Below are 23,793 nucleotides of genomic sequence, written 5' to 3'. Positions count from 1 at the left end.
CTCCTTCCGGTTTTCTCTAGGAAGTCACCGTAAACGAGAATTAAGTAAAAGAGTAGGAATGCGGAATCTTCAGCCTCGAGGCCACGTGTGGCCTTCTAGGTCCTCGAGCGCCGCCTTTTGACTGAGTCCAACTTTTACAGAACAAATCCTTTTATTAAAGGTGATCTCTTCTGTGAAGTTTGGATTCAGTCAAAGGGCCGCACCGAAGACCTAGAGAGCCTCGAGGCCGCAGACTCCCCCGGTAGGGTGACGGCTTTCTGGGGTAATCGTCTAGGAAGCTGAGATTTTCTGGGTTTGTCCATCGAGTGCACCCCTGGCAGGAAGAACAACCACACAGAGCACAATGCCAACACTTCTACCGACGCAGCCAAGCCAACTACATACCATGCCCGTCCAGCCCCGCGCGCGGTGGATTCCGAGAGCTTCCAGACTGGCCCCAAGCACGCGCTGGATCACGTGACGCGCCTTCGGCGCCCCTCCTCCCCCTCCCACCCCGGAAGCCCCTGCGTTCGTTCCTTGTTCCTTTCGCGCCTTGGGCCGCGCTCCCGGCGGTTGAGGCCCTTCATTCCCATGGCAACCGGTGGGGCGGGGAGGATTCCGCCGTCTCCATGGCAACCGGGGACGCCTCCTGCTTTGCTCCGCCCGAGTGGTGCTGCGAGAATAGTTCAGACGCTGCGGAGGTGAGGACCCTCGGCGACATGAGGGGAGCGGAGGCCGCGGTGGTGGCAGCGGCGGCGGCGGCGGCGGCCACCGTGATGCGCGACGAAGACGAGGACGAGGACGAGGAGGCGGACCGGGAGCAGCGGCCGCAGCCACCGCAACCGGCCGGGGTCGCGTGCGCCGTCTGCGGAGAGCTGAGCAGTGGGTGTCAACCCGAGCTCGGCAAACCCTGTGAGTACCGGCCATCCCGGGGCGAGGGAGGGCTCCCTCCAGCTCCCCGAAACCCGAGGGCCGGGCTAAATCAGCTCTGGCGTGTGGCCTCAGGACATCCTGGGATCATGGAATGTCGGAAGCTGGAAGGATTCCTGGAGAGAGGAGGAAACTGAGGCAGCCTGATGCACCGTTCTGAAAGTGCTGGGTTTGGAGTCCGAATACTTGGGAGGTGGGAAATAGATAAGGTGGCTTTGCTGCCTATTACAGGCTCAGAGGATCATAGCTTTAGACCTGAAAGGGGATGTGGGGAGGCCATCTACTCTAAATCTCTCATTCTACAGATGAGGAAACTGAGACCCAGGGGAGGTGAAGGGGCTTGCCCAGGGTCACACAGCTGGTAAGTGGCAGAGCCAGAAATCTAACCCAGATTCTCTGGCTTCAAAGCCAGCACTCTCATACTTGAACAAGTCAAATGTCACCTCTGAGCCTCAGTTTCTTTATTCTTAAAATGAGGGGATTAAACTAGTTGGTCTGCAAGAGCCTCTCCAGCTCTAATCCCATAAAGTATTTGACCTTGCCTCTCTTCCCCTGCATGAAAGGAAAGTGGTTTGCTCTGAATGACTTGGTTAGGAAGTGGCAGAGTGCAGACTTCCTGCTTGGGTCTAAATAACCCCAAGGTCAGACTCCCGTTACACTATCCCTGCAGATTTTTGGCGTTTGTGACCTAGCCTTGTCAGAATATCACCTTTGTGTTAATATTGCCAGTACTCTGATTTGATAAAGCGTTAACGTTTCAGCCTTCACCCTATCTGAGCAAGGTTGTCTGCTGTCACAAACCAAGAGGTTTGCTTCCCAACTTGAAGGATTTGGCTCCAATCCAATTTGGACCTACAAGAACATATTGTTTCTTGATCTTACAATTATTTTGCAGCACTTGCTTCTCTATAGGCCATCAATGCATGCTTAGGAATGATAATGGGAAAGCAGTAGTTCAAAGAGGGACGCTATAGGTTTCCAGGTTTTCTAAATACTCTGCTTGATTGCTCCTCTAGAGAATCTTTCTCCCTCTGCATCCAGCCCTTCTGCAACCACTCTGCCTTTGTGGCAGACCACATACCCTCCTGAGACTTCATCAGAGAGGCAGAACAAATCACTAGATAATCAGGAGAAGGCACATCTCTTCACATACTAGCCCTGTTAGGTCTAATAATGGTTCTACTATTAAAACACCTCATTAGAGTATGGTCCATCTCATTAGATACAAGTGAAAAACATTATGTATTTGTGTCACTTAAAAATTTCTTCAAATTACTAAATATTTTTATTTGCTGAAATCATCATCCATTACCATAAATCCTTAGAAGGAATATAAATGGTTAAATTTTTTTAACTGTTGGACAATAGCAGGATCTAGTGGTAGGAACTCTTAAACTTGCAAACAAGTAGATTTGGCCTGCTATCTATGACTTTGCAACTAACTAACTATGTGATCTTGTAAAAAAATCACTGAATTTTTCTGTGTTTATGGGGGGAGTCCTATCTGCCTCTTGGTATAGTTCTGACAGTAAAATGAATTAATGTGATATAGACTTGTGAAGGTACTTCAAAAGAAATTTATTTATTCCAAGAACAGTATTAAGATTATTTTCCATGGGAGTTGAAGTCAATTCATTTTCCATTAACTTTCTCCTTAAATTTAAAAAAAAAAAAAACTTTCTCCCTTTACATTTTAGTAGATGTTATATGTATTCTATAAATCAAATCAGGTTTTCAATTATATTAGTCTGTAAAAATGATATGCCATTTGATGAAAAATGGTTTTCAGAACATTTCTTCAAAGGGACAGAAAAATAAACGTTCTTTTGAGCCTCTAAGACTGACAAAAATGAAATGAAAATATTTTCACATTTTAACTTCAGTGTCTCATGACACATTGGACCAAAAGTTTCAATTTGTCTTTGTATCCTCAGTACCTAAAACAGTGCCTTGCACATAGTAGCTGTTTAATGAATGCTTGTTGAATTAAATTGAATGTACTTCATGTATAATTGCAATTATTACACTGTAAGAGATCTAGAAGAAACCTGCTTTGTAAGTGGTGATACTCCCCTGCAAAAGCAGTTCTGAAGTCCACCTGCTTCTAGCTGTAGAATCACAGAACCTTAGAGTTAGAAGTTACTTTAGGTTAGAGGTCACCTACTTCACTCACCCACCCACTCAATGCCAGTATCTCTACTATATGGAATCATAAGATGGGAGTTGGAAGGGATTGCCAAAGGGACTTCAGATCTCATCTCCTCCGTCTTCCAAGTTCCACCAATATCACCCTCCGGTGACTGATTATCTAGTGTTCTAGTCTCTTCTTGAAAGTATCCAGTAATTGGGAACATGTACCTTCTTAACCAAGAAGGCCATTCAATTTCCAATCTGTAAAATGAAGGGGAGAACCTCTAGAACTAGAAGAGACTTTAAAGCTCTGGTCCTGTAATGATTGTTAGGAACTGGTTTCCTTATATCAAGTCAAACTCTTCCTGTTTAATTTCTAACCAATGATTTTAATTTACCCCTCTGAGGCTAAACAGAACAAGGCTAATCTCTCTTAAACATGATAACCCTTGAAAAACATATGATCACATTTTCCCCTTGAGGGTAAGCATCACTAGCTCTTTTCACTGATGTTTTGAATAGCGCTGTTTCAAGGACCCTTATCATTCTAGTTGCATTACCCTGGAGAGGTCATGACCCATTCATTGCCTGAATTCTTCCAGATGACAAAGAATTTATTATTTTTTATTCTTCCCCTATACAATATTGCCTCTGCGGACTCAAAACTAAATACAATACTCTAGTCACTAGACTAGTCTAGTGCAAAGTACAGTGGACGTCACAGAAGCATAGAATATTAGAGTTCTAGGGACCCAAAAATTACACTTAGAGAATGTCCAGCACAACCAATCAGAGAAGTTAAGTGACTTTTTTTTAGTGTCACATAGGTAATTAGTGACAGAGCCTGGACGAGAACCCACATCACCTGCCTGCCCACTGTTCTTTCCATTGCATCTCCCCTTCATATGTACATTAATATTTTGATAATTCAATGGAGCTATAATCTCATTGACACAGCTGTTCCACCAAAGGCACAGTTCATGCCTTCTCATTATGAACAGTTCTTTTTCATGTTCTTCAATAGATCCCTAGATATAAGGTAGTAGAGATCTTTTTCTTTGTTGTTGTTGAGTCATTTTTCAGTCCTGTCCAGCTCTTCATAACCCCATTTGGGGTTTTCTTAGCAAGGATGTTTGAGTGGTTTGCCATTTCCTTCTCCAGCTTATTTTACAGATAAGGAAACTAAGGCAAACAGGGTGAAGTGATTCGCCCACGGTCACACACAGCTAGTGTCTAAGGCCATATTTGAACTCACAAAGATGAGTCTTCCTGACTCCAGGCCTGGCACTCTACCACTGTGCTGCATAGCTGCCAATATTTTTCTGGGACTCTATAAATTTAGAATTTGAGTTTACATTCAGTCTTCTCATTCTGTTATCCCTAATTACTAATACATGACTCAGCCACCTCTTCCAATCGCATATTTCCTGGATGGTATCCCTTACTTCATTTCTTATATATCACTGAAAATATGCTGTGGTCTACTGGTACTTGCCATGGGCCTCCCTATCCACCTTCCTATCAACTGCAACTTTCATTCTAAGGAGATTATGTTATACCTAGATAGTACTGTAGGGCATACCTGGAGAAAATTTGCATTAAAATGGGCATTTGTGCCAGGGAGCAGCTCAGAATTGTTGAAAGCAGTGGTGTAAAGTTCAAATAAAAATGGAGCCACTGTACCATAGATAAGGATACCTCCAAGCCACACATACTGACTTAGAAAACCATATATTAACATTATCTATGGTTTACTGTATTTTTATTTCTCTCATTAAATGTTCCCCAATTACATATTAATGTGGTTCTGGCATGCAGAAACTTAACACCTCTGATTTAAAGCATCACACAATTTTCCAGCTCTAATCCAGCCTGTTCTTTTCTGCCTATTCAGTTCTGCATCCAACTACTTGTACAATCAAATCATCAAATCATGAACTGTACACCATACTATAGTTGATGGAGCCCAACATTACATTTGGGGTTTTTTTTGGCATCTGTTGTACATTGCTCATTTATATGGAACTCTCCTTTAAATAAAACCAGTGGGTCCCTTTCATATGAATTCTTGTTAAATCAGGATTCCCATACTATACTTTTGTAGTTGATTTTTTTGGCTCAAAGTGCAGGCCTTTATATTCATTTCCACTGTATTTTATCTTATTAGTCTCAGCCCATTCCATTCTGTCAAGACTTTCGAATCTTGATTATGTTGGCTATTAGCTATCCTTTCTGTAAATTTTATGTTTTCTCTTTAAGTCATTGATTTTTTAAAAGTTGGATAGAATTGAGGCCATTTCAGAGCTCATCAGCGTTGTTGATGGTGATATTTATTGATACCACTAGAATTGAGTTATCCCCCGAATCAATCATTAATTGATATTCATAAATCCACATACCTTGGTCAGATTTGTTCAGTCACCTCAAATCCACATGAGTATACTATTATCAAGTCTATATTTCTCCATCCTGTCCTGATGGATGTCCTTGAGTGTATCAGTAGAAATATAGGAAATTGAAGTTAAATTTAAAATGAAAATAGAAAATAGAAACTAAAATTAAAATTCTTTATGTCTGTGGCATTCCCCTGATCTAGTAATCTTGACAAGAAAATATAGTTAGTTTTCTATTACTTGGTCTTGAGGAACCTGTGCTGGCCCCAAGTGATCACCCTTTCTTTTTCTTTTATCCATCTGTATTTTCATCCCAACATGAAGATTTTCACCGACTTAAGAGGTAAAATGTAAGAAAAAAAGAGGATCAAAAAAAGCATAATTGTTTAAAGTGAATTAGCAGATGTTAATGGAGAATAAAGAGAATGCAGAATTGCTTGACACTTATTTTGCCTCTGTTTTCTCTGACAAGAACCAACATTGAACTGAGAGGGACTTAAAATGGTCATTAAGAAGATGAGATTCAAGATTAGTAGAGAGATAAGACAACATCTAGCTGCCCTTGATGACTTCAGGTCACCAGGCCTAGATGAATTGCAGCCTAGAACACTGAAAGAATTAGCAGATATGATTGCTGGACCATTGTTAGCGATCTTTGAAAGATTGGAAAACAGGAGAAATACTAAAGAACTGGAGTAAAGCAAATGACTCAGTTTTCAAAAGAGGGAAGAGAATGGAGCCTGAAGTTTGGAACAATATTTCTGGAGAATGAGATTGGTATCTGATCAGGATTCAAAGATCACTTTTCTTGGCACACAAAAAATAGAAGCACATTAAATGTTGGGTAACTCTACCTTCTCTCCTCCCTCCATTATCTTCTTCCAACCCTTCTTGAGCCTGGGTATTACCTTTTCTTTGATCCTCTTCTTTCTCACAATACATTTCCTGAGCAGCTGAAAATTCTCATGTTGAAATGAAAATATAATATATGTAAGGACTTCCTTGTAGACACACTATTTGACTGAGGACCAGCTGATCTCAGAAAGGCTCATCACCAGAAAACTGGATACCAGGCAATGAATTACTTTGCCCACTTCAACTCACGAAGACTGTCTACCAAGGCACAGAGTCTGTGATACGGAGCAGTGGCTAAAGAAGTCACATTGATGAATTCCTGAATCTTTAAAATATTGAAGCATTTAAAAATATTTATGATGATATTGCTAAGGTCTCTGTTCCAGTGCTGCTGAAGAAAGACAGAAAAGAGATCTGATTTCACCCTCGAAAAATTAACAGTACATTAACTGATGCTACTTAACAATCTTTGTACTCTATCCTGATCGAATCCTATTTTATTCCCAACAGAGATTGTTCTAAACCTTTTCTTCTTTCCTCTAATACCCAACCATGTCACAAAACCCACATTTATAACAGATGACTTTGCCTCCAACTTCTTTGAAAAAGTTGAGGTTATCCAAAGTCAATTCCCTCACCTTCCCAACTTAATTCCTCAAAATTTATCAGCACCCTCCTTCACTTTCTCCCTGTGTCCCTCTGGCCACAGAGAAAAAGGTATCTCGTGCAACATCAGCTCTAAGCTTTCCACCTTTGCCTTTGATCTCAGTCCTTCCTACCTCTTCTAGGACCTTCCTCCAGCAGCTACTGCTCTTTCTCATGCATCTGACATCTCTTCCCTTCCACTCCCTCTTGGCCATATTACTACACAAACTCAGACAGGTCCCTCAGTACTTCAGAAAAACTCGAAACTTTCCCTTGACCATCTACCCAGATACTGTCCCAGCTCTTTCCTCATCTTCATTATTAAACCTGTAGAAAAAGTTGTCTAACTAAGTTGTCTAATCTCTATTTCCTCACTTTACTGCTCTCTCAATAATACCTTGAAATTTGGCTTTAGCCCCATCACTATATAGAAACTACTCTCTCTAAGGTCATAGTGACTACTAATTGCCACACTTACTGACATCTTTTCAGTGTTGGGATCACAGGATTATAGATTTAAAACTGGAAAGGATCTTAGAGACCATTGAACTTCATTCTACATTTTATGTGTTTTATATTTCCTCATTTTGTAGATGAGGAAACTGAGGCACAGAGAGATTAAGTGACATGATCAGGATCACACAGCTGATAATTGTCTGCAATGGGATTTGAAGCTAGGTCATCCTGACCTCCTCTACTGCTCTATCCACTATGCCACATTCAGCTTTTTACATTACTGACTACTCCATCCTACTGTATATTTTCTCTCTTCTGACCTTGGAGACACTGTGCTAACCTAGCTTTCCTCCTACCTTTCTAAACACTCATTCTCTGTCCCTTCACTATAGAATCCTCATCCTCTAACCTCTTGAGTATTACCCAGGAGTCTGTCCTTGGTCCTTTTCTATCTCTGTATTACCTTCTTTGGCAATCTCATTCATTTCCATGGTTTCAAATACTGCTGCTATGCAGATGACTCAAATGGGCATCCCTAATCCTGACCCCTCTTATAAGTTACATACTTGAATTGCCAACTTTCTACAGAACATCCCAATGGAAATTCCGCCAGCTAATTTCACTAATTCAGTCTATGACAATATTATTCATCCTATCTCTCCAGCATCTTTCATATCACGTTATCGAATCCTATTGATTCCATCTCTAACATTTCCCATTCATATCCCTTTGACCCTAATAACTAATATAGGTCCTCATTAGGCTTCTGAGGCAGCTAGATGGTGCAGTAGATAGAGCACTGGGTCTGAAGTTAGGCAGACCTGAGTTCAAATCTGGCCTCAGACACTTACTAGCTATATGACCCTGGGAAAGTCACTTAACCGCTCTATGCCTCAGTTTCCTCAACTGTAAAATGGGGATAACAAGAGCATCTATCTCCCCGGGTTGTTATAAAAATCAAATGAGATAACATTTGTATAGCACTTAGCACAGCGGCTGGTACAGCTAGCTGTCCCTTCCGCATTGCTACTCGCCCCATCACAGTTTTGATGCATCATGCATCGGCATCAGAAATTAAATGGGAATTTGGGGGGAGTTTTGGGAAAACCACAGATGAAGACACAGAAAAAGTTTAAAAACTCAGAAATGTACAAAATATATGTATAGTACCATATAATATCAACATGTTTTATCTTTTAATACCATAATAATTCAGACTTCTCTGGTACAAAGGGAGGGCCAATTCTATGAAACTTTCCAGATCTCAGGGAGCGCTACGCCCCTAACCTCCTACGATGTAGAAGGGATAACTGTACATAGTGTTTGGTAAATGCTTATTTTCTCCCGGACACCACGACTATGGCAGGACTTTTCCTAACAAGTCTTCCTACTCCCACTTTTTTCCCTATTCTTAATCTATCTTTCGTACCAGTGCTAGACTATTCTTTATGCATAGATTTGGTCATGTCACTTTTCTGCTAAGAAAATTTCAGTGGTTCCTTACTGTCTACTGAACAAAGTTCACAGTCCTTTGTGTAGCATTCCTGGTCCTCCACACTCTGTTTCCATCCGCCTTTCTAGCCTTATGTCATATTTCTTCCTTCCGTACCCCCTAGGCTTCAGAGAGACTGGAGTTTTCTGCTCCAAAATACAACTTGCACTACCCCAGCCCAACTCTTTTGATATTATTCTTTCAGAATACTGAAGGAAGAAGGTAGTAGTCTTGGTATGTTAAATATACAGCAGCTCATTATCTAAGGCTATATGTAATGTTCACTAACCACAATGAAAGTAAGTGCCTCTGTGATTAAGTTACAATGCAAGAAATGTACCAAAGACTGAGACACTAGGATAAATTGTTCATTATTTATATGCAGATGACAAAGCTTTTGATGAATATGTATATGTATAATATGAATATGTATGATTGCTGGACAGTTTAACAATATGCATTTTTTGGTTTTAATAGTAAATAACCCATTTTTTTAATGTCTTAATAGGGAAAAAATTCCTATATTGTGAGCCACATAAGAGAATTAAGGAAGTTCTAGAAGAAGAACTTTTTATTCAGAGAGATGAATGCCACATCAAAAATCCATCTACAGGTAAAGCCTATGCCCAATATTAAGCATGTATTTAGGAAATGAAAACTAAACATTCCATTTGAGAATAGTGTTTTTGCTTGTGGGGAAAGAGTTTTTCTTTGTTTTGTTTTTTTCCTGAGGAATTATAATCTCCCACAATGCTTAAGTTTAAATAACCAAATAAAAGCTTTTGTATTTAAAAATGACCAATTAAGTTTTTGTATTTAAAAAAGTCTGTTAATTGGTAATATTTTTCCCCTTACATTTCAAAAATACTTTAATGATCATTTTAAGCAGTTTTTTCAATTAAATGGAAAATATGCCATATTTTGCTATCTCTTAATGAGTGTGACTATGAACATAATAATATAAAGAACTTACATCATCTAGATTGGTCAATGACATACTATACGCACATTCACATATGTTTATTTATATGTTTTAGTTGAAGCTAATTGATAAACCTTATTGATGGTTCTTTAGATGACCACCGCAGACGTCATATTGAAATATTGCTATTATGTGAACACTTACTTTTACATTGTTCTCCATTGCCAGGTACTTAGTATAGCCTCTGATTTACCATGTTATTGATAGCTTTGTTAAGAAAGTTATTTTTCTGTTTCATAAGTGATGTTAAAAACTTTGTTTATATCTTGGAGTCCAAAATTTTAATAGAAAAACAACCCTCAAATTATCATGTAAGTCAACTGGGCAATATTATTCACTTTACAAAATTTCAGTTTGCACACACCTTCCAAGAATTCATCCATCACTGAAGTAAGGCATACCTAGGATGTATACTTAATAGCACCCACTAGAGGTCGCACGAAATGTGTTTTCAAAGCAGGTTAGGTTTACTAAGACAGGTTATGCAATGCACAAACCCTTTGTCCCCTGGTTTATGGGGTCCGGAATATGAGGAGAAACTGAGGTGAAGATGCAAGACAAGGAGCCAGAATCAAAAGGGCCATAACAAGGCAAAGAAGGCTGAGGACGAGGGGCAGGCTTAGGACAGAAACGGGCCAGGGCAGGAATGCACCATGAAGGCTAGTTGTGATCACATTGGAGCTGGGTTGTTGGGTGCTGCTACTTCTGCTGCTACTGTTGTTGTTGCTGTTCAGTCGTGTCTGACTCTTGGTGACCCCATTTGGGGGTTTCTTGGCAGGGACACTGGAGGGGTTTGCCATTTCCTTCTCCAGCTCATTTCACAGATGAGGAAACTGAGGCAAACAGGGTTAAGTGACTTGCCCAGGGTCACACAACTAGCAAGTGTCTGAGGCCAGATTTGAACTCAGGAAGATGAGCTCCTGACCCCAGATCCAGCACTCTTATCCACTGTACCCTTAGCTGCTCCACTTCAAAAGGAGCACCAGGCAACTATAGAGGTACTTGTATCTTTTCCATTAGTTGAATGGTGATCAGTATATAAAGGATTTTACAGATTCTTTAGGTAGAATCGGTTGTTGTATGAAAAAGCAGAGGTTAATATCTGCCTCCAGTCGAATCCAAGTTAATCCCACAAGTATTTGCTAAGTGTTCAATATGTACACTTTGTATTTTGGATACAAAGACATAATGAAAAACAGGAATCCTCCTGGACAATACAACATTTAAATAGCTGAATTATATGTGAGATCATAGATTTAGAGCTGGAAGGAAACTTAGAGGTCATCCAGTTCAACCATCTTCATTATACACACGAAGGAATGGAAAGTCAGTGACTCTTCGAGTCCCACAGATAGTGAACTGGTAGGAATGTGAATGCAAGCCATTTGTCTCCACATCTAGCACTCTTTCCACTGCCCCACACTGATGAACATCTAAGGGGCTTACAAAGTGGTTCCCTTAGAAGGTGTCACTTGATGGGAGCCTGGAAGGGAACCAAGGATTCCCAGAAGTAGGTAAAAGGAGAGAATGCATTCCAAGCCTACCAGAAGGTAAGGCAAAGGCACAAGGAGGCTAGTTTGTACTAGGCATAGAGTACTTGAAGGGGACTAACATGAAGTAAGCCTAAAAGATAGGCTTGAGTCAAGCTAAGAAGCTTGTATTTTATCCTAGAGGCTTGTATTTTATCCTAGAGGAAATAAGGAGCCACATAGGTTCTTGGGAAGGGAATGACATAGTCAAATGTGGTTTTGGGTTATTTTGGTGATTGTGTGGTGGATGACCCAGAGCGGGGGAGAGTCTAGAAGCCAGGAGTCCAATTTGAAGGCTGTTGTAATCGACCATGCAAGAGGTGATGAGCATCTGAATTTGGGTGGTAGCCATGTAAGTAAAAAGAAGGGGATAGATGCCAGATAAATTGTGAAGGAATAATCTACCAGACTTAACAATTGATTGGATTGGAGGTCAGGATTAATGAAGAGTTGAAGATGACTCCAAGGTTATAAATCTCTGTGACTGGAAGGATTGTAGTACTGTCCACAGAGATAAGCAACTCTGAAGGAAGAAAAAGTGGTAATGAGTGAGGAAGATAATGAGTTCCATTTTGGACATGTAAAGTTTGAGATGACTGGGGGGATTTCCAGATGAACCTATCCAACCAGCAGCTAGTGATGTGGGACTAGAGACTGGAATTAGATATTTAGATTGTCAAGTCATTTTGCATAAACATGATAATGGAATCGATAGAAGTTGATGAAATCAGAAAAAGAGAGGGCCCAGAGGGGGAAGAGAAGAGGGCAGAGCTTCTGGGGAGATGGGCCACTAGGACAAACTTGGACAGTAGTCGAGCTAAAGGGATGGGGGGAGGAGGATTTAAAAAAGCTAGAAAAAGACAGTGTAGTGGAGAATTAATTTGGAATAATAAAGAGATTATTGTGCTGCAGTGAAAATCCAATTGATATAAGATAATGTAAATTTATAGTGGGTCAGTTACTTGTTTGAATACTGGAAAAGAGGAGGCAGAGATAATGGAGATAAGATTGGATTGCAATTGAATGGAGATAAGGCTAGGGGGCAAGGTTGTGCAATGCATCCATTCATAATAATAACAAAAAAAAACATAGATTTGTAATGGTAAGTTTCATCTTCCTGGAAAAGAAGAGCAACCTTTTGATCAGATTTTTTAAAAAAATGAAAATTTGAACCAGAAAAATACATGGGATTCCAAGAATAAGGAAGAATTCAGTAGATTTTAGTATTCCTAATAACTTCCTGAAGTTCTTCCCTCTTGAACACTTTGTCTCAATGGCATAGAGATAATACTAGACTTTCACTTTGGAATTGAAGATTTCTTCACTATTAAGCTTTTGTCTAAGTTTAGGGTTATAGTTATTCACTTTTCTAAATCTGTGTGTGTGTGTGTGTGTGTCTCTCTCTGTGTCTTTCTGTCTCTGTCTCTCTGTCACTGTGTCTCTCCTTCTCTCTCTCTCTCTCTCTCTCTCTCTCACTCTGTTTGTCCTAATGTATGATTTTATGTGTGGGATTTCCTTTGTGGAAACTCCCCATTAGTGCAGATTGGCAATTCGTCTATAACTTAAGAGTCTTATGCTTTCAAAATCCTAAGAGTATTTTTCCCCAGCTAAGTTAAGTCCAACAAAGTTAATTATTATGAAACTAGTGAACATCTTGAGAAAAGGGGGCTTAAAAATTCTCATTTTCCATAGTTTTAGACTTTTTTCTCTTGTTCTATGGTCAAGTCTTCCTTCATTGCCTTATTTTGGCATCTGGGTTCTCAAAACCTATGCCAGTGGACCTCAAGATCTGGCAGATTCTGCCAAGCTGGAAAGGCCTTAGGTATGGGCCCCTGATAGTCTTTATGTTTATCATGCAAAGTCTAGCCTAGCTCAGCTTGGAGAGGTTCATCACCAGGTAGGGTACAGGATGATAAATTGTTTGACCATAACAATGCTCAAAGATCAACTACCAAGGCATTAAGCAGTTGCAGCATGTATCAGTAAAGAGAATACCCAAATGATGAAGTATTTCTCTTGCTCATGATACATCTGGGACCTTGGGACCTTTTGCAATGAATTTAAAATTAATGAACTTTTTAAAAAATCTGCCATTCAATAAGAGAGACTAATGGTAGGAGGTCTGGTATGACAGAAAACCATTCCACTTACCCTGGTAAGCAAGGGGCTACTCCGACCAGTCAGTTAGTATTTAGGTTGTGAAGACTCAGGCATCAGAATCCTGCCTCTTTTGAAGCTTAGGATAATGTGCCTTCTCTAACTCTGGCTCACAGCAATAATGTTAGTCTCCAGCCTATCCTAAGACCTCGATATACCCCTAGAGCTTTGCATCAAGGTTCTCCCGGAAGAAGGGCGGAGTAACATTGTCTTCATTGTGGCCAAAGCAGTGTAGGGACTTTGCTTATAAGGGTGAGAATAATCTCCTAGACAAGACTTTTAACTTTACATTTCTGCCCTAAATTGGAAGGTCTTAGAGAAAAGGTGGTACAGGAACCAGCACTTCTGCCCAAATGTTCAAATACAAAATCTTCTGTTTGGCATTTGAGGCCCTTCATAACCTAAGTCCCCCTCGCCCACCCACTACCTTTCCAGTCTGCTTACACTTTACTCTTCCCCCACTCCCACCTCATACTCTGCCATCTCATGGCACTGACACACACCCCCACCCCTGCTCCCTGGCTCCTCCTCAAGCAAGATACTTCATCTCCTGACTCCAGGCATTTTCACTGACTGTCCCCCATGCTTGGAATTCTCTCCATCCTCATTTCTGCCTCCTGGCTTCCCTGTCATCTTTCACACCCCAGCTAAAATCCCACCTAAGAAAGTTTTTCCTAGTCCCCCTTTCTTCCAGTGCCTTCCCTCTGTGGAATATTTCCTTTTTATCCTATGTATCCATCTTTTTGTACAATTTTTGTTTGCATTGTTATCCCTCCCATTAGACTGTGAGGGCAAGATGTCTTTTGCCTTCCTTTGTATCTCCAGTGCTAAGCACAATATACGGCATGTACTAAGCATTTAATAAATATTTATCAACCGACTGACTTCAATGTACAGAGGGATAGAGGAGATAACTGGAATGACCATAAGTACAAACCATTTCTTCAAGTCAAGGACAAGAAGGAAAACCCTTAGAGACTCCTGAACGTGACAGAGCTGAGACAAGCTATCCAGGCCTGGTGTTGTGCTGAACTGCTGACATGGGGAAGGTGGCTAACCAGCTAATTGTAGCTATGCTGGTAACTGCCCTGGTTACAAGCTGATAGAGGGGGATGTCCATGCCCTCAATTCCCACCAGAAACATTTAGAGAGAGGCCAGCTCGCTGTCCTCCCTTTCCCACTAACCCTCTCCCCACCCGGAGACTTCTCTCTAAGGCACTTATCAAGTTGGTGTCTTCTGCCCTTCCTAGGCCTGCCCTTTGAGGGAGATTGTTTATCTAAACTCTATCCCCCACCCAACCTCTAGCACACCGGAGGCACCTGACAAATGTTTGTTGAATTTATGAATAAGTTAAATAAAAGAATGAGTGAATTTAATACTTGGGAGCCTAAAAAGAAAAGACATACTTTTTAAATTTAACACTCCAATATCCTTCTTTGTGCAAACTGAGAAAAATTAAGAGTGCTGCTCATCAAAGAATACAGTTATGTCAGCATAGCTGTCAAGCCAAAAAGTCTCTGAAGATAAATTTATATTACTTTTCTTAAATGTTTACAAAAATCAACTAATAGACCACACTTACATTAGGGAAGTATAAAGTATACCGTTCTAAACCTTTTTTTACATTAGTTAGTTTTCACAGTCCAGAGGTAACATGCAGGGAACCAAAACAAAATCAGATATTTCTAAGAGTGTGAGGCAGAAATACTGGAGTTGGTAACTCAGGCAATTCAGGATATGTAAGAAACATAAGCAGAATAAAAAGGTAAAAATAACATTGGATTCCAAGACTCAGTGAAAGTATCTGATTCCCGACCCTCAACTTCCTTCTCACGCCTGTTGTCCCTCCTTGCTCAAGCTCTACTTGAATTCACAGTGGAAAGAGGCCTGAAGTTGGGTCAGAAGAACTGGTTCTGCCACTTAATTAGCTGCACAGGCAAATCTCTGAATCTCTCTCCTCTCCAGAATCTCATCTGTAAAATAGAGGTAACAAAAATATTTGGACTACTTGCCTCTCCGTATTCTTGGAAGCAAAGTGCTTTGTCAACTATAAAACAGGACATGTGCTGTCATCATTATCTCTGAACCCTTGTCCTCAGCCTGCCTCTCTCTTCCTCACTGTGTCCCTGATGCCTTTTTTTCGACTGTGAGAGCTGTGGGTGCTTACCAGCTAAGGAAACAGCTACCACAAAGAGTGAACCTACCGTCCGCTTTCAGACTTGCTCAGATACGAAGGAACATTTTTCACAGCACACAAGCTAAATGAGTTTTCTTGTGTCAGAACGGCTCATTCCCTAAACACAGCGCAAGAGGCACCATATGTATCAGTCCACATCTGCAGTTATATTGTTTATGTTTTATGTGCCCCTGTGCATTTGCATTTGTACTCATATTTGGAATGTATTCAGAGGCACTTACTGAAATTGAGTTCTAAAAGAGCACAAATGAATTAAAGTGGACCGCAAATGTGTTCCATCTGATGCAGAGCACCTTACTTGGTTCTGGGGAGATACAGGGATGAAAATAGCCGCTGCTTACTGAAACTTAGGCACAGTCTTAACCATCTGCAGCTGTAAGGAGCCTCAAAGACCATCTGGTCCAAATCCTTGGTTTTATAGATGAGGAAACCAAGACCATTAAGTTCCCTAATATTACACAAGTAGCATCAGAGGTAGAATTTGAACTCGGATTCCCTTGACTTCAGGATTGATGCCCTTCTCGTGCCTACTTCTGTCCTGTACTGTTTAAACTGACCCTACATTCCTTTACAATGTGTAGGGCTAACCTGAATCTATTCCCTTTATTACTCCTAGCATTAGGAAGCTAGCTGACACAATAGGTAGAGCCCTGGTCTTGGACAGGGAGACCTGAGTTCGAATCTATCCTTAGACACTTATGACCTTGCGACCTTGGGCAAGTCACTTAACCCAGTTTGCCTCAGTTTCCTCATCTATAAAATGAGCTGGAGAAGGAAATGGCAAGTCACTCCAGTACTTTTGCCAAGAACACCCCAAATAGAGTTATAAAGAACTGGACATGATTAAAACAATTTAGGAAGCTAGGTGACACAGTAGGTAGAGCGCTTGGCCTGGAGTCCAGAAGACGTGTTTCCTGAGTTCCAATATGGCCTCAGACACTTACTAGTTCTGTGACTCTGGGCAAGTCACTTAACTCCTGTTGGCCTCACTTCCTCATAGCACCCACCTCCCAGGACTATTGTGAGGATCATATGTAGGTGCTGTATAATTGCCAGGCTGGCTAGGCTGGCTTAACTGGAATCTGATTTCCTTTTTTACTTCTTACTGTGCCTCTTACAGTGGGCCCTTAATAAATGTCTGTGGACTGATTGGCTGAATATGGAGGCCATTATATGAAGGGTGGTGATCAGCAATTTTCTACCTCCTGGCAGGATAGAAGAAAAGGAAATTGGCTTGAATTGCAGAGAGAGATTTAGGTTAGATATAAGGAACAACTTCCACATTGTAAGCTCTCTACAGAAAAAGGCTGTGGAGTCACTTTCCTTGAAGTTGTTTTAAGAAAAGAATAAAAACCTGCCTTGTTAGATGGCTAGCAGATACTCCATTCACAAATCAGGGAATGGATGAAAAATGCAAGGAATTCAGTTTTGCAAAAACAACACAGACCACTTATTCCACTGCTTGATGTCTAAGTGACTGAGGGATGTCAGTGACTGGATGATATTGATAATGATAACTACATTTCCATAGTGCTTTACAGTTGACAAAATATTTTCCTCCCCACCCTGTGAGATAGACAATAGCTGTAATGATTATTATCTTCATTTTACAACTGGAGCTCAGAGAGACTAAGGGATTTAATCCAAGTTAATAGCTAGAAAGTTGTGTATAATGTGAGGGACCAGGGAACTCTTTCTTTAGTTAACCCCAGGAGCTCCCTACTACCTCTAGAGTCAAATACAAACCCCTTTATTTGGCACTCACACCTGGTCTCCATCCTACATTTCCAGCTGTGTTATAGATCACTCTCCTCCACCCCCTCTACTGTCTGCCAAACTGGCCATTCTATTCTTCACTCAGTTCCTGTTCATTGCCTGGTGCCCATGTCCAGAATGCATTCTCCTCCTTACCTCTGCCTGCTAGAATCCTTAGCTTCCTTCGAAGCTTGGCTCAGATGCCATTTCCTACATCAACTCTTCTGGATCCCCCAGTTGCTAGCACCTTCACTCTCCCCATTACCTTGTACATTTTTGGTATATACTTATATATGTCCATGCAGTCTGCTGCAATAGAATTTAATCTCCTGTGGCCAGGGACAGTTTCTTCATTGTCTTTGTATTACCCAGCATCTGTCATGGTGCCTAGCCCAGGAGTGAAGAACCTTTGGCCTCGAGGCCACATGTGGCCCTCTAGGTCCTCAAGTGCAGTCCTTTGACTGAATCCAAGCTTCACAGAACAAATCCCCTCAAAAGTCAAAGGGCCACACTTGAGGATCTAGAGGGCCACATGTGGCCTCGAGGCCACAGGTTCCCCACCCCTGGTCTAGACCCAAAAGAGGTTCTTAATAAATGATTGATTGATGCTGAAACATTCTTGGCAACATGACATTTTAGAGACCATGGACAGCATGGTTGCTGCCTTGGCCTGATGAAGAATATTTATTTAGATTGTAGTTATTAGCCCCAGAAACAAGACAACTCTTCATGTTTCTTTGGATATGCCCATTACTCCCTGCTTTCCACAGAAGTGGAGTGTTCTGGACTCTGCATAAATCCTTTTTGTCTTTAAGACTTTTAAGACAGCTGTTCCTTGAGCCAGCTCCGTGAGTAGATTATTAAATTGTATTTATTGAATTGCAGCTCTTGGCCTGTGAGTTTTACTTATTAATTTGTCCTTGTATCTGCATATATTGTAGGTATGGCTTTTCAAAAATGCTTGCTACAGTTATTTTAAAGCATAGGCTGAGATCCATCCATAAGATCTAGAGTTTTCTTTACTTTTCTGAATTTAAGGATTTGTGAAGATTCTTGGATTCATTGGAGAACTGGGCATGGTTGCATTTGGCCAGATCACTCATTTTTGCAAATTACCATTTTGCAAATCTTGCTTCCAGGAATTAAATCAGAGTCAGAGAAGTCATGCATGACTGCATGAAATAATTCCAAAAATTACCTCCTAGAATTCTACGCTAAAGTTAGATGAAGGTCACAGAAATTTGAATCTTAGGGGAATTCTGTGAACACATGATATGCTTTGCCTGAGGTTTCAGTTAATATAATTTAGTAATGTTAGATACAGCAGTTAGCTCTACATATTTATTGCTTCAGAACTATAATTTCATTGGTAGAAGGAAACTCCCTTCATCAAAGCAGATGAGAAAGTCTGCTCCTTAGAGAGCTTCCTGGAGCACCAAGAGGTTGTGTCATGCCCAGGACACAAAGCAGTTTATCTGAGGGGGCAGGCCTTGAAACCAGCTATTCCAAACTCTTACAGCAGCTTGTTCCCCACTATCCACAATTCCATAATGCCTGCAGCTCCATTATATTTATCACCAAGTTTTGTCCTGTATGTCTTTACTCTGCCTTTTATCCAAATTTATTTACAAGCAAGTGAAATTAACTAAAATTTTTGAAAATACTTAATAAGAGCTTATTAAATGAAAATAACCTTATTTGCTTGATTTAACAAGACCAGTTAATTTAGTAACAAACTAAAGAGTCATCTAAAAACAGAAAGAGGTTATTGGGTTGTTTTTTTTTAACTATTTAGGCTAGAAAGCAAAACTAGCTGAATAACAACTGATTTTATTGTTTTAAAAAATATTGACAGTGGCTCTGGAAGGGATCTGGAGCATTAAAAGGAACTTCTCCGTGGGAAGCTTGAAGCCAGGATCACAGAACAAAAACAATTTACTTCCACAACCTAAATACTATTCCAGACATGGAGGAATAAGAAGTAAGATACACTGATCTTTAGCTCAGAAGAAAGGAAGCATGTTTAATTATGAACTAATGTGATGTACTATATTAGGATAGCTTTGAATCAGTTTTTTTCCCTTTATTTCCATTAATTAAAAAATATTTGGTTTCATCTATTTTAATTTGGTGTTCAAAATATAGCACAGTTTGCCTGTTTAACATCTTGGTACAATAGGTGTTTATCTTATATTCATTATTTTCTTTAAATGGGCTTTCAGTAACACAGTTATCATCAGGGCCCTAACAGAGGAAGATCCCCCATATTTACTTTCCTTCAGCCTGCTAGCTATCTGTGGTCACACAGTGTAGAAAGTAATAGGGGCAGAGACTGCCCTGCTTTTATCACAAGTAGATATCATTGTACCATAAAAGGATGGGTAATGTATTGTGCTGTCGTGATGGCACTCAGACAAGTGTGGAAATTGCTGGACCAGTGTAGGGCCCTTCCTCTGGCAGTGAAGTTAGGAGCAGCATCTTACTCATTCCTGACTCTCATAGCCAAGGTTTGAGTGGCTGTAGGAGAGGCCAAAGAGGAACAGCCAGAATTTATAATCTAAGCACAACTATAGGGTCAGGCAAAAGCCCGTGATCTACATGTGCTGGGAACACAGGCAGGGAGGGATCTGTGAATCTAGGGCTGGCCACATGGAGATGTGAGGCCAGAAAGTATATCTGCAACTAGGAAATGGATCCCAATGGGATACTCAAACGCTGCTAACTGAGCCCCAAACAGTTAGAGCTCTCAGATACCCATCTAAAGGAGCTGGGGAGGGTCAGCAGAGGTACAGATGGCATGGTAGGTGATGGATTAATTGGATCAGTGCTCTTCTCCTTAAAGTGTTGGTTTCAGAGTCAGAAGGAACTGAGTTCTAATACCAGCTCTGCCACGTAGTACTTCTGTGGTAGGAGCAATATCCTAACCCCTCCCTGCCAATGCAAATTCAGCTGATAAAATTAGTAGGCTCAGTAGACTAAAGGTTTAGGATGTTGACATTACTCTCTGAGTACACAGCTCCTAGGAGCTCCAAGGGTTCTCTGGATCAGGGTGAGTCAACTCAGTTTCACTCAGCTGAATCAGGTCAAGGTGTTCCCCAATGCCTATCTTTGTTGAATATGCTTCTCCTGGTATGGTTAAGTAAATCTCTTTTTTAAATTAATTTTAATTAATTTGTTCCACTATCAAACCTAAGCTCCCAGAGAATTAGCTTAGGTCAGGACCAGCCCAGATCTTGGCCAAGTCAATTGACTAACTTGGGGGAGGAGGGGAGGGCAGTGGGAAGGAATGATCAGTAAAATAAAAGGGTTGGATTCCAAGATGTCTTCTAGCTCTAAATCTCTAATCATATGATGTCTACCAATCAGGTAGATAGTTATTATCCAGTCACCCACTGTCAAGTAGAAGGGACCCAGCCTGGACTTTAGGATCAAGAAATCCAATTCATGAAGAGCTGGGATACCAGGCAGAATACCCTGTCATTGGGGTGATTTAGACTTGGTCACCAACGAACATGAAATTAATCAATAGAGATCTAAAGTATAAGACTGGCTCCAAAAGCTGGTTAATTAGGGTTAAAGGCAGGTGATCCAGGACCTGAGGTACAGAGCTCCAAGCAGAACTCACCCATTGCTGCGCTGGTGAGCTATTGGCCCAGAGTTTTTTGCATCTCCCTGTGGTCCCAGAATCTAGGGGATTATGGAGCCCATATGGAAATTAAATAACCTAGCTTCCAGGGCTAGAGAGATGCAGGGGTAAGGAATCTAGATTAACTCTTATTCTTAGCTCTCTCAAGAAAATCCCTGAGATGGAAGAAAAGTTAGCCAAATGTAGATTCAGCCACTGTTTGTTGCCTGGATCTCTGGTATGTCAACAATCACCCTCTCCTCTTAATTTTAATTTTATAGTATGCAAAAGTGTTACTTCAAAGTCTTAGAAAAATAAAATTTTTAATGTGAATAATTTTCTTTGAAAAATGTCTTTATGAATGATTTGTATAAACTAGGAGAAAAACATTCAATATATGAACAGCTCAGTTTATTATGTTTCTCTTTATAAATACATTTGAGTGATCTTATATTAATCATAATAACATTAATTAGTATTCTTATCCCTGCCATCCAAAACACAAATGGACTTTGTCTACAAACATCATGACTATACCAAATATGTATTTCATTGTCAGTGGTAATGGGGAACAACAGAGCGATGAAATCCACAAATAATGTAAAATCATCATTTTGGTGAATTAATTTTATCAGCTTGCTATTTGCTCAGCATTTTCCCTCTACTGCTGTGAAAACTCCTTCCTACAATTTTTTAAAAATTAATCTTTTTTTCCTTAATCAAGGCTGTCAAATAGACATGAACTGAGAAAAACTTATCAATATAGTCTGTCTAGTACAGGTAGGAGGAGGAATAGCCAAGAAGAGCAAAGAACTTCAGCCTTTGAGTCATCAGAAGTCTTTCGTATGTAGAACCTTGGCAATTAAAGTAAGGTTTTTCCCCTGCTGCTATCATGATTGAGATTTCACTTAGATTTCATATCTTTAGCTGGTAGCTAAAAATGCACTGGTCATTGAGCTTATATGCTGAAGTTCAGAAACCCAAAGAACTCACTTTTCTTGAGAACTTTCTGCTGCTCATCTGTTCTATTATTTGTCCTTTTGCACACACAAAAAAAGTTGATATGCCTCTTGCAACCTTCATTTCTTAAAATAATTTAGAACCAGTGTAGCATAAGTATAGCTTTTAAACATAATTGGATTATCAAATGAAAACTACTTACCTTTACTTGGCTTTTATTATTATGTCCTTTTTATTATGGGCAGCTTAATTCATAACATTGCTCATTGAGCATGGTTCCTATAGTCTGACTCTATCAAATGAGTTTTCATTTGTTGAGAATAAAAATAAGAATTGCCTCAAAATATGATGGAGCAAAATTTAGTGCATTTCTCTAAACAAGATATTTGCTTATTTATTCATGTTTCTTTTCTCTAGGATAAGTAACTCTCTTCCATTGAGAAGTCACTTCTCTTGATGTCCCGGAAGCTAAGAAGAAATCTAAGTACATACCCCAACTATTTAAAAAAATAAAATAAAATGTTTTAGTCTATATTTTTCTTGTTGGCAGTCATTTCTGTCTTGCCTCTAAATATTCCAGTTTCCTGCATGATGAGGAACTGTAGAAGGACTTTCATGGAGGAAGCATTAGTTCCACTTGAATTTAAGTCACGATTAGTAGACATTACACACTTGTTCATTAGCCCTCTGCACACAGATTATCACATGAAGTTTACACATTGATAGTGAAAATAAGACTCCTACACATAAAATATAAATTAGTATTCAGTGATGTAAATTAAAAATCGCACTTAAAATGCAGAATCAGGGCTCGTTTTAAAAGCAGTTCTGCCCTTGGAGTCAGGAACATCTGAGCTCAGATCCTGCCTCTGACACTTAACTAGGAGTGTGACCATTTAACTTCCGTCTGCCTCTGCTTCCTCATGTGTTAGATGAGGGCAATGATAATGCCTGTCGTCCCTGTAGGTCTCAAATGAGATTAAGTACAGCGCCTGGCGACTTTAAAGTAGTGTACGAATGCCATCTCATAACAAAGATGAGGAAACAGAAGCCTAGCAGAGAAACCGCTTGTCCAAGATGAAACAAAGATGATGCTAGAATTGATAAATTACAAGGTTTCTGTTGTTGTCCATAGAGGCCCAAATGGGAAAGATAACTTTGGGCAGGGCAACTGGGGCTATGTGACTGGCCCAAGGCCACACAGCTAGTAAATATGTCAAGTGTCTGAGGTCAAATTCGAACTCAGGTCCTTCTGACTCCATGGCTGATGCTCTACTCACTGCGCCACCTAGCTGCCCAGATAACTTAGGTCTTAACATCAGTTAGGAAATATTGACAGTGGGAACTGATGGGGTTTAGACTGTGGGAGCCCCCCTTGAACTCTCCCACTTGATGAAGCAAGCATTTATTTGCCTGAGGCCATAAGCGTTTCCTTATCATTAGGCCCAAAACTTTGCTACTCTTAACCTAGCCTAGCCCTCCATGGTCTGGCTAGTTTCCACCCTTTATCCTGTCTATGCCCAAATCTGTTACCTTTAAACTAGCCTAGCCCTATGCGGTCTGTTGTCTCCAGGTAACCTTCAGCTACTTCCCAACCTTAATCCTATTCTCTTGGTTCCTGGAGTCTGACCTCACCCCAGTCCCATCAAGCTCCTCCTTAGACTCCAGCTCAAGACCCTCCCTAAACCCCTCCTCCCAACACCCAGG

The 23,793-nt window shown here is 40.5% G+C and overlaps 1 protein-coding gene across 2 annotated transcripts; it reads left to right on the top strand.

Annotated features, from left to right (window-relative positions):
* Positions 1-595: 595 nt before the first annotated feature.
* On the top strand, positions 596-22,618 carry C2H11orf97 (chromosome 2 C11orf97 homolog). Of its 2 annotated transcripts, XM_036747427.1 has the most exons (4): positions 596-891; positions 9,389-9,493; positions 19,357-19,482; positions 22,504-22,618. In XM_036747427.1, the coding sequence occupies exons 1-4, from the start codon at positions 609-611 to the stop codon at positions 22,506-22,508; spliced, it is 519 nt and encodes a 172-aa protein (XP_036603322.1). In that variant the 5' UTR covers positions 596-608; the 3' UTR covers positions 22,509-22,618. The 2 variants fall into 2 exon arrangements, with proteins under 2 accessions (XP_036603322.1, XP_036603323.1); XM_036747428.1 differs by lacking the exon at positions 19,357-19,482 and having other exon boundaries at positions 597-891; positions 22,504-22,603.
* The last annotated feature ends 1,175 nt before the right edge of the window (positions 22,619-23,793 follow it).

Source organism: Trichosurus vulpecula, chromosome 2 (genome assembly GCF_011100635.1).
Source record: "Trichosurus vulpecula isolate mTriVul1 chromosome 2, mTriVul1.pri, whole genome shotgun sequence".
Classification (NCBI taxonomy): domain Eukaryota; kingdom Metazoa; phylum Chordata; class Mammalia; order Diprotodontia; family Phalangeridae; genus Trichosurus; species Trichosurus vulpecula.
This window is presented reverse-complemented; position numbering and strand designations above follow the sequence as displayed.